General features: G+C 42.5%; 1 protein-coding gene across 1 annotated transcript; it reads right to left on the bottom strand.

The window, feature by feature from the left end:
- Nucleotides 1-254: 254 nt before the first annotated feature.
- LOC124261838 (putative ankyrin repeat protein RF_0381) lies at nt 255-5,666 on the bottom strand. The gene is made up of 3 exons (XM_046696211.1): nt 5,264-5,666; nt 4,563-4,615; nt 255-1,556 (listed from the first exon to the last, which is right to left on the bottom strand). The coding sequence occupies exons 1-3, from the start codon at nt 5,664-5,666 to the stop codon at nt 255-257; spliced, it is 1,758 nt and encodes a 585-aa protein (XP_046552167.1).
- Between the last annotated feature and the right edge of the window lie 6,338 nt (nt 5,667-12,004).

Raw genomic sequence — 12,004 nt, 5'->3', positions numbered from 1 at the left:
ATTAGCTTATGTGTAATAATACACTTTTCAATCTAGTATTAATGTGCAAAGCAAACGGCGGAAAAGTATTTAGTGAGGAACCCTGCATAGCAACGCAAAGTAATGTTAAAAGTAAAGGGGTGCCGAGTGCCGAGTGTCGAGTGCCGAGTGCCGAGCACTCTTTACATAGATGTCTTTGAGCGCCCTTTACACACATCTCGTTCCTCACAATTAACGGAAGAACACTTAGAAATCCCGTGGCCTTAAAGGAGTTATCATTGAGCTCCTTTAAGCACCATCAATTCCTTGGCTTCAATACGTCTCGACTTTTGTTCTTCCCGTTCCCTTGAACTTAGCGGGCGCGACACATGCAGCATATTCCTCGTACAAAATACACCGCTTACAGGGTCTTGTTTCAGATAATCCAAAGGGGTATTTCCTTTGCTGTCTCTTCTATTAACATCTGCGTGTTGTTCCAATAACAGCTTCATATTTTCTTTCGTTGCATCACCATTGCATAAACAGTGAAGCAGAGTTTGGCCTCTAACATAGCGATCTCCAATGTCCTTATTAAGACATACGTTAACATCCTCAATCTTTCTGGCCCTAATCAAGTGTTCAAGACACTGGTAGTTGCCGTTAGCACAAAGGTAATGGCTGCCGTTCCTCCCATCTTCTTGATTCACATTCACATCTGCACCATATTCCAACAGCAGCTGTAAAATTCTCAAACTGTCATTATGTGGAGGCACAATACAGAAGTACATGAATGGTGTTAAATCAAACCAATCGCCTTTCTTATTTACAGTTTCAGGGGAAGCTTTGTCCAAGATTTCCTTGAGCCCTTCCAAACAACCACTTTCACACATCAGGTGAAGAGCTGTCATGCCATCACTGTCTGGAATATTAACATCAGCATTGTGACTGATCAACAATTTAACAAGTTCACCTTTACCCTCATAGTCTTTACCTTTGCAGGCTTCGTGAATAACACGTACGTTATTGAACATACGCTCATTGATGTCAAATTGCATTGTTGAATTTAGTAATGTCCTTACCTCTTCCAGATTTTTTAAGTGGCAAAAATAGTGAAGCAGGAGGCACATATCCTGAGAATCATGTACCTTCTGCGTGAGATAGACCTTTTTGGCTTTCACCAACTCCTCTCTTTTACTGATATCAGAGCGTTCAATAATCTCATCTGCAAAGTCTGCCTTTCCTTCTCTGCAAAGGTTTTGTATCAGCGATGGTAATATATCCCACGAACTGATGTTCGCTCCAAGGTCAAGCAAAATAATTATCAACTCTTCAATAGGCGTGGAGTCACATGCATAGTACAAAGGTGTCCTCTGCCACATGTCTCTTGCATCAATGTCGTGAACTTTGTCTTTGATACATTTCACACCATCCACAAATCCCTCTTTACAAATATAATGTAACATGGTTTGACCATGGACTGTGTCATTTACTTCAGCACCTTCTTTGACCAATACCTCTAAAGCAGGTAGGTTTCTGGCATTGACTGCATGCATCGACATTGTCTTCAGTTGCTCATCTTTGATGTTGACAGCATGACCCTACAAAAACAAAACACGAAAGAAACTTTATCAGCGACCTGCATTACTAAAATATAGACGCATACTTAGATGTAATTGTCTTAAATGCTTAAGATGTCAGTACGTCTCTTCACTGTAGGTTTGGTTGGATATGTTAGAATATGTTTTACGTTTAATAGTAGCGTGTACCATGACTGCTGTGTTTAGTTAGTTATCAGGATCATACGAAATGGTGCGTAAACCACAATGATTGCATCACAGCGACACCATACTGGTTGTGTACGATGTAATGTAGTATCATAGATGTAACATTGGTGTAAATAAACTATACCTAGCTGCGAAAATATCCGCTAAATAGATGTTTGACCCATTTAACTAACATACACATACAGCAGTCCTCTAAATAAAAAATACGGATAAAAATATGCACGATACGGTACAAAATAGTTTAGATATTAATTCGTGTGTGGTGACCCACATTTTAAAGCTGGACTCTAGAATGGACATGAACACTTTGACTAACAATATCAAGAAGGGCAATCCCCCTGTAGTTATTCGGGTCATTCCTGTTTCCAGTCTTAAATAAGGGCACAATCAAACTTTATCGCGTAGAAATATATTCTCTAAAGCTTGTGATGTTTTATCCATGCATGCCGAGAACAATAGTATCTCATGTTTAAACGTTTAGATGATTTTGGAGATATTAATTGTACCTCAGCAGTGCGAGAGTTATTGTTCCACCATGGCTTGTCTTATGCTTGGTTGAACCAAGACGTAATAATGAATTAGGTAATAAAGGGGTCGGTGGGTTAGCCTAGTAGTTAAAGCGTTGACTCGTCACGGTTTTAACATACAATTATATAGAAGATCGAAAAGTGCAAATATCGCAATTGCCAAGTGTCCACATTGCCTAAATAAGTTAGAAAATGAATATCATGTATTACTAGAATGTCCATTGTATGACGATCTACAGAAAAATATCTACCATGTTATTACTACACCAACCCCAGTTATCACAAGTTTGTAACTCTTTTGAATTCAAAATCAGCTAATATATACTGAGTCAAAAAAGAAACTTCACATTCTTTCTTCAGGGCACTATAAAAGAACAAGAGATGGTAAGATGGTGAAATTGTTATTATTTCATTGCTGAGATCTGTGTGATGTACTCGATACACTGACAGTGCCATAATCAGTTCCATTAGGCTACACCGCCGTTCCAAAACATGGGTACACAGAATGTCAAGTCACAAGAATAAATATGCGAAATTTCTCAGTTCAATATCGTGTATGGCCGCCCCGCGCATTCACCACTGCCAAACACCGTCTCCCCATCGACTGCCTGATGCTTGTGAACACGTGGTTGGGGATTTTGTGCCATTGCTCTTGCAAGGCAGCGCCAAGTTCCTGCAAATCCTGAGGTTGGTTCCTAAGACCACAAAGCCTTCTCCCAAGTGCATCCCAAACGTGCTCTATTGGATTAAGGTCAGGGGACCTCGATGGCCAGTCCATGACGTTGTTTCCAGCGTTTTGAAGGAAATTTCGTGTCAACATCGCGGTATGCGTCCGAGCATTACCATGCTGGAACAGTAGACCTGGGCCATGAGCCGCCATGAAAGGAACGAGTTCAGGGGTGAGCACCTGGTCGCGGTAAGCAGCAGCTGTGAGGTTTCCACGGATGACCAGAAGTTGTTCCCACAGAAAGCACCCCACACCATGCAACTTCCGCCCCCGAATCTGTCGACTTCCTGTACACAACATTGGGCATACCGTTCACACGACGTCGTCTCCAGACTCTATGTCTGCCGTCCGCGAATCTGAGGGTAAACCTGGATTCATCGCTAAAGACAACTCGATTCCAGTCTCTCTGAGTCCATCGGAGGTGACGTTGGGCCCACAGCAGACGTTGACGTTGATGAAACGGCGTCAGTATTAGCCCGCGATATGGACGTCGAGAATGGAGATTGGCAGCCCGCAACTGATTTCGAATGGTCTGTGAGGACAGTGACCTCTAAACATCTCAGCCCTGGTTCGTGTAGCCGGCAGTAGGTCACGTAGGACGATTTGACGGTCTTCTGCTCGTGACGTCACACGTGGACGACCCAAACTTGGGCGATCAGAAGTGGTGCCAGTTTGTTGTAGACGACCTCGCCAGTCATACACATTACGACGGCTGCATCCCATTGCTCTTGCGACGTCAATAACTGATCTTCCCGCTTGCAATATGCCAACGGCACGTTCACGTTGCACATTTGACAATCGTGGCATTTCAAGTTCCGTTAGAACTGTGGTTTAAAAGTGTTTTTTTCAATTCTTAAGGCCAATGCAAACACGTGCATATGAAGAAAACTTCGATGCGAAGATCACGTGATCGACTGCACGTGCAAAACCTGATTTGGCACTAACGTCATTTGCACGATGAATGGATGGGTTTGAGTGGGTTTTGCTAACGTTTTTCTAGAGTTTTCCCACTTCGGATACATAGATGTATCATCAGAGAAAAATTATTCATTATTTTTCAAATTACATTTTGTGAAGTTTGTTTTTGACTCAGTATATTAGTACGTTTAGCTGTGTATTGTACAAAAGTAACTCCGTCACATACAGTTCATATGTGAATCAATGGCCAGGCGCTTCGGCCTCTCTACTATGATGAATGTTGATGTACTGTTGGCCTCATAGCCATTCATACAAATGAAATCATCTGTCTGTCTGTCTGTCTGAAATAGTTTAGATAGCAGATACGCACCACAGCAATGGTGAACGGTCTTAGAATCATTTAGAGACGTATTTGTTTTATTGTTTATTGACCCGTTTACACAAGAGTAGCAATGTTGTGGTGCATATATGAAACGAAACACAAGATTACTGATACTCCAGTAAATTCCATTCAGTACTCTAAATGTACTCTTAATGTTTTCGAGTACTCCTATATTGTTAACATGAGGAGTACATACTCCTGATGTTGAAAAAATTATCTGAAGCCCTGCATACAGTTTGCTCTATTAAGAGAAGAATGACGCCTACCTCAGAGTTGCCACCGTTATCCTTCAACTTGTTTAGACTTTTGCTGAAGTTTTCTTTGTCATGAAGCAAATCATGCTTCATAAAATCGTAGTTTTTGTTGACAAATTCCTCAGAGATTCTCTCCAGGAGCTGATGCTTTAACTCTTCCGTAAGATTGCTGAATAACGCTCTACCCGTAGCTGTACTTGCGTCCATATACTTTTTAATACATGCCATGCTGCATCGTGTTATTAAAAACCTCGGGTTCTCTATTCCAACAGTAATCCCAACACTTTCTTGATAAGAGGAGTGAGCAAAGTGAAAACATCCACCTTTCTGTAGAAGGAAGGGGATATCATTTGCAGCTGCTATCAGTGTTTGTCGTTTTTCATCGTCAGCTTCTTTGTCAGGTTGAAATGTTTCTTCACATATCATTATCTGTAAGACTTCACGAATGTGTGGGCTTTTTTTCAGTAACAATTTTGTCTCCTTATCAAGGAATAACAGAGGGCGATCAAAATATTCCCTGATATTCTCTTCAGCTTTATCTGCATACATTCTGCAACATTGTGGGAAACCATATGTAAACTTTGTAGAACATATGAAGTTGATGTCGTCTTCATTTTCGTGCATGCCCTTCCTGTCCAGATGCATTTTCAAAACCTTTCTCTTTTCACTTTCTGTAAGACAGTGTGTGGTTGTTAGATCTATCATAATCTTACTGTCATCAAATACGTTCGCATATCTGCCAAGTTCAGTTTTAAGGTGTCCGAGGATGGTTTTGCGAAGAATTATCAGAATGATATTTACTCCACTGTGGGAACCTTTGTGTTCAGGTAAAGCAAGAACATCAATAATAGTATCTTTCCAATCGATGTACTTCTTGTCTTCAAATGAAATGCTACCAAATGTATCATCAAACATCAGCACATCACAAGATTTTCTTTGTTTGTAATCCTCCGGACTTGTCACAAGGCAAACTGTCTTTCCTTTTTTATTCATTTCTCGCAGTATGAGGAATCCAAGAGTAGTTTTTCCTTCGCCGGGCTGGCCTGTGATTACAAATAGTTTCTGTCCCCTTTCAATAGCCTCGATAATGGAGTCAAATGCTTTCGTTTGTACCATGCCTTCAGTCCAGTCGTTAATTCGCTGAAGATCTGCATCTGTGTGTATACAACTTAACATCTTAGATTTCACTTTTAATGGAAAAATTCGGCATGCAATTGATTGATATGTACATGATCATGGAACTATTGCATGTGTCTGCTGTAACGTATGTACTTTGCAAATAAAGGCAAATCTAGTTCATAAAAAGGTGTGTACATACTATCAATGTGACTGAAACAACATGAGGAAACGTGGCGTGCCTGCTAAGATGGAGATAACCGGCATAAATGTAAGCACAAACAGATATGTTATTCTAAATTCAGGAAACATCCTACAGACTGTATTTTGAATACATTCTATTATCATGAAAAACTTGAAGTGGTATTGAGGTGAAATGTGACATGATGGCCATATATAGCTTCCATTATATACATAAAGAGAAGTTGCTGGAAAATCCTATAACAAGCCTTTGACATTAGCACCCACTAGACACTGGAGGGGTAGCTGGAGCGCTCGTGAGCCCAAATAGCATAACTTTACTTTGATAAAGAGGGTAACACAAAACGTGTTACCCGCTTTGAAAACACTGTCAGTGGAATCTGCCAATACCACTTCATTAAGTCAGACTGACCGATGGACTTTTCTTGAATGATTCTGTTGGTAAAGTCATCGATTACAGTTTTTGATTTAGAAACAGCATTGAAACGTTTCACATCGGTACATCAACTGCAACTTCCATCAGGGTTGCACGCAAGAATACATGGTGAACTATAATCACTTTGACTTGGTTCAGTAATGTTATTATTATCTATAATGTATTGAACCTCCTTCGTGAAGGCTTGAAGCTTGATGCGATTCGTCATAGGGATGTCATTTCACAATTAAATCATCACCTACATCTTCATCATGATACACGTATTTTGTCGGGCTAGGTAGATCCAGAAACAGTGAGCTAACTCTTGAATTAATTCTGAAACTTTGTCAGTATGACTGACCTTCTTATTCATGCCATATTGCCCATGGTACCTTGTATGTAATTGTTGACCAGGGATTGGCAACACATTATCGCCTAGACTAATATGTCTCTCTTGAGACTTCTTGTCATAATATACTTTCATTCTTTCTTGGGATTCGTTCAAAGTATCTGTTGCAACTTCAAAAGCTTTAAAATATCTAGTACGAAGAGATGAAACACTGTTCAAATTCATTCCAGACCTGTCAATAAGAAATTGTTCTTTTTAGTATTTTAAAGGTACGCAAACTGTATGTACAAATTTGGACTGACAGAACTGAATGCCTTCATCCCATTCCTTCTCAGTCTCACAATTAATGTTCTGACAGGATTCTGTCCAGAGCTCCCTGAGATTCATTGTCATGTGCACTAAACTTAAATTAAAGAATTATGACTGATGGGTTTGATTTGGTTTGCTGACCAGTTGATACACATCGTAGGTTATGCACAATTCAGCTACATCATGCCACAAATAAGGCTAAAACACATGGTTAATAGTTTTCCACAAGTTTTGTTCTGACCTAAATGACCCCGCTAAGGAGTTTGATGGGCAAACAGGTTTTTGATAGGAATGTGGAAGAACAATCGGATGAAAAAACATCCATTTATTATCAGTAGATACACCTGACAACCCCCATTTCCTTATCAAAATGCTATCCTTAAAATAAACAGGAACCCATTCAGTGTATTCTGAAAAGAGAGTCCTATTGGCAAGAACTTTCAGGTGAATTGAGCTCCCTGCCAAGAACTGGTTCAACAACGGCCAAAAACTGTCACAATTTTGAGTACACTCCCTTAGTAGTTATATAATGATGGTTCTATTACAGGGTACATTAGGGGCTTATTTTGGCTTAATTCTTCTCCCAGCGTCCAATTATAAATAGTTATTTTCGAGCAGGAGACATCATTCGATGTACTGACTAGCTCGACAGCCAAGACCCGTTAAACTTGCACTGTGACAGTCAGCTGTCCCGACAGTGTGACGGTAGAGCATCGCATTTTGCGTTCGAGCTGGGTTAGCAGCAGAAACCTTTGCAAGTGAGGACCCACACAGCGAGTATACTGGTGACCAAGGTAAACAAGATGGCGGACGAGTGTGGTAAGAGCATGCTGGGTCTGCACTCCGTTGCTTAGCCAAACAAGATGGCGGATGAGCTTGGTGGCGTGGAGACTCAGCACGGCATTGCTTAGCCAAACAAGATGGCAGACGAGCTTGGCAACGGTCGAGATAATCATAAGGTGTGATGCATGAGGCAAGATATAGAACTGGACTCTCGCGCCTGTATAGCACCACATATTTCTTAAATCCGTTGTTGTTTTTTTGTAGACCTGAATGTGCTGAGTGGAGTTTCTTGTATAAAGGTCTTAGAAACTCCAAACGCACCCAGGTCTAGACGGACTGTTGGTATCCATACGTGTAGTAGTATACACAATAGCGGAACGGGACCAGGTCTTTCCAAAGGCTTATTTTTAAATTAAGCCTTTGGGAAGTCCTAGTCCCCGTTCCGCTATTAGGTATACTACTACACGTATATGATTATATAAAGTTAGTATCCATGCGTGTAGTAGTATACACAATAGCGAACGGGACCAGGTCTTTCCAAAGGCTTAATTTTTCAAATTAAGCCTTTGGGAAGTCCCTAAGCTTGTTCTGCTATTGTGTATACTACTACACGTATGGATACCAACTGTCCTTTGGGAAGTCCCTAATCCTGTTCCGCTATTGTGTATACTACTGGTAGATGTGCATTCCAAATTTCACTAAAATCGGTATTATGGTTTAGGAAATATTGCCTTTTTATTGAGCATGGGTTCTGTCCTTCGAAAGTCAGTCCAAAAATATTCAACGTTAAACTGACGTTTGAAAACAACTTTTAACAAAATGTCCGCTGCGGTCACAACCACAACGAGGGAGAAAGAAATGAGATAGATGCGATGGGCAAGGCTTCCTCCCTCCGCTGCGTGCTCTCGACGAGAGCGTCCCGTTCTAGATAACCTTAGCTCAAAAGTTTCGAAAGTTGCAAGGAGGGCCAGATGGGATACGAACTCACAAATCGGACAGTTGCGCAGCTGCATGAAAGCAAGCTAGCCCCAGCCGGACTGAGCCACCATGTCTCCCGTTAAGTCCCAGTAATTGATTTCCCTAGTCCATGTTGAGCGAGTGAGTGGTGTGTCAGAGTTGGCAGGTCACATTTCAGAGACCACAGTTCATAGTTGTAATCGCAGTGTGTGTGTGTGTCTTGGCTCGGCTATTATTCCCCATGTGCAGCATGCTGTACAGCTGGCCGGCTGTTGGCTACACTATGTAATGATAGTTTTGGACCAAATTCCTCAAATTTTATGATCCATTGCTCCTGCAGGAGTAGAAAATATAGTTAGAATGATGGTGGGTGGTCTCTCTTTATTGACAGTGGTACAGCTTGGATCGATAAGTAACTCTCATTCTAAATGTACTGTCAGTGTACTCTGTGGTGTAATGGTAACAGAGCTGGGCTCATGATCATGAAGTCCAGTGTACGAATCACTCTACCAGCATAAATGTTTCCCAACTCAAACTGTATAGTCACCACAGCTCTTATGTCAAAATTAAGAGAGGCTTTGAAAGTGATGGCTGATATCACGAGAAAATACAACTCTGACATATTGTTTCATTAACTTTGTGTCTGTAGCCACATAGCATACCACAACCTAATAGTACACATACCCACACAAATAATCATGATAATTATCATGCAGTGGGCAGTCAAAAAGGGACTGTGTCGCAGCTGCGATCATCAACTGCTCTTGGACGAATGCTCTCGCAGGTCCGTCTTTCAAGTAGTACAAGTTCGGTTCACCGTCTTTGATGTCGACCAGGTCTACGTTGTACGTTTCCATGGACCATATCGGATCAGTGGTCCGTTTTCTGCTGTCTCCCTCGTATTCTCCTGGCTGCTACAAGTACCTAATGCTGACCCGGTCCGGTAATTCTTTCTCCGTTTTATCGTGACGTGTCGCTGCCGCCGCCGATTCGACAGATTTCATTTTGATGGCTTTAATGTGTCTCTTGCTCACGAGTCTGGTGACTTCGTCGTTGTTGGCAGCCACCACTTGAGGCAAGCGTAAAACCCATACTGTGTTTCGGTTTTTTGGATCAATTACATCCTGCGAGTACTTGTGTGAGAACATGTGTTCAGCTAAGGTGCGATTGAATCTCTCGACTATGGCTTGGCTGCGGTGAGCTCCTGCTATACCTCGTCTCACACGGACTTTGTGCTTGGCGAATCTTTGGTCGTCAATGGTTCGGCTTCCTTGTAGCAACTGGCGACGTTGACGATTGTCAGGGCGTACCTGTATGTTTTGCGTCTCACCCTGTCGAGAGGTAGAAACAGGAAGTTGGCTTGGTGGACGCGATTCGGCGTCGAAATGTCAAATTTTCTTCTCGGGATTTACCGAAGCGGCGGCAGGTTGACTTACCAGATGGCTTGTTTTATGAGCCAGGCTTTCGCTTTCTCTTCCGAGACTCAGACGTCTTTAGCGAGTTTAGGGAAAGCGTCAGCGCCTTTCCAGTACCCGCTTGGGCTGTAATAAATTTTCTCCCTGTATGTGTATGTACTGCATGTGTTTTACTTATTTAATACGTGCGTGTGTGTCCGTACGCGTAAGTGGTGACTCCATCGATGGTGATCCATCATTTTGTGTCCATGGGAGACAGCGATGTCTTGTTGATTCTCAATCCGTATATCCTGTGTCCGTCACTTCTCAGCATGTTCATTTGTTGTTTGAACGTTTTATTCTTGAACAGGGCTTCCTTGCTTTAGGTGTTTTTTCACCACATGTTTTTTCACGCCTTTCGCCTTTCGGATTTCGTGATCGTCTGCTTTTTTTGATGGAATACATCTTGGGTCTCAAGCCTAGGTACTTTGTGATCGGCGTCCCTGCGCATTCGTCTTTCATCTTGCCGAGCACTTTTTTTTGTTGATTTGGCTGTGCATAGGGTGACGTTTAGGGTAGTCGCTGGTGTCGTACAGGTGCATGTTTTTCTCCATGTCCTCGTACACATCCTCAGTGCGAATTTCCATCAGCATGGAATCCTTGTCAGTGCACAGCACTTCGCACATGTCGCCGTACTGCTTCTTCAGTTTGTTGTAGTAAAAATCGTACATCAAGTGTTTGGACAGGCTGAGGATGCTCATCCCAACGTAGACGGGCTGGTTGAATTTGATGTGGTTTTTGTTCATGTGTAGCGTTGCCAAGACGTCATCAAACACTTTACTTCGGCTGGCTATAAGCTTCCTGAGTTTTTCTTCCTCGCTGGATCTGACCAGCTTCATGTTAAAGCGTTTTCTCAGATTCTCCATTGTCTTGCCAAACACCGAGTTGTTCATGAACTTGTACAAGTTTTTCAGCATCAAGTTCAGCACGTTAGTCAGCTAATTGTTTCCCAGCAAGTTTCGTTGATATTCAGATATCCAGTCTGGGTTCACCGTCAATCGTTCAGGAGCCAGGGGATAGGTGTTGTCCCATTAGTGTAATTCCGCTGGGTATTCCAAGTCCACTTTGAACACGTAGCCTTTGTTCGAATACGGTACGATGCTATTCGAATCCCATGGTGGGGAGATACTGACTCATGGCCCAGCCATACAGGTTGTTGGCGTCGAGATAGAGGATGTGTTTCATCGGTTTGCTCGAGTCGTAGCATTTCACGTATTCGTTGTTGGCTTTGGCAGAACGTTTGGATGTCATGGAAATCCTGCCTCGCAGGCTTTTCTCCAGGAACAAGTGCATATCTTAATCCGTCGATAGTTTCAGTTCCATGCCGGGTTTTTTCAACAAGGCATGCCATGAGAGATTGGGGGAGGAGAAATACCACGTGGGGTCCAGGCCGTACTGTTTCGAGCATGTTTTCTTGAATTTCTCCAACACGTCGACCAGAAGCAGCACGTCCGTTATCAAGTACAGGTCGTGGTAATTGTCTCAATTCTCGCATCCCAGTTTGCTCCTCACGTTGATGGCATGCGTGTAATCATTTTGTGAGATGGTCGAGTCGGTCAAGTTCCTGTGAAGGCGGTCGATTGGAGGTCGACACGTCAGCTAGCAGCAGCACGTCCCTTTTCAGGTACCGGTCATGGTAGTCGTGGGGGAAGATGCCCTTCCTCAGCAGCAGAGGCCGAGTCTCGGCGTCGGTGTATCGATTGGGGATGTCGTAGTCGTTCAGGTCGTTGGCATTCACAAGACTGTCTGGAGACTACAGCAGGAACTGAACGCTGTCGATGAATCTCAGACCATCTAAAGAGAATGAGATGTACTTTTCCATGTTGTTGGGGATGCACATTATGTTGCCATCGGCCTGCATGATCAGGTG

Source organism: Haliotis rubra, unplaced genomic scaffold (assembly GCF_003918875.1).
Source record: "Haliotis rubra isolate DU_JTF1 unplaced genomic scaffold, ASM391887v1 Scf811, whole genome shotgun sequence".
NCBI lineage: Eukaryota > Metazoa > Mollusca > Gastropoda > Lepetellida > Haliotidae > Haliotis > Haliotis rubra.
Note: the sequence above shows the minus strand (reverse complement) of the source record. Positions and strands in the feature narration are given on the sequence as shown.

Excerpts from the sequence above, each read along its gene's own strand:
- LOC124261838 (XM_046696211.1), bottom strand. The coding sequence starts at position 5,666 with ATGGTACAAACGAAAGCATTTGACTCCATTATCGAGGCTATTGAAAGG. Across the intron at positions 4,616-5,263 it reads TGCGAACGTATTTGATGACA|AAAACTTCAGCAAAAGTCTA; the intron begins GTAAGATTATGA and ends TTCATGACAAAG. Across the intron at positions 1,557-4,562 it reads ATAACGGTGGCAACTCTGAG|GGTCATGCTGTCAACATCAA; the intron begins GTAGGCGTCATT and ends TTGTTTTTGTAG.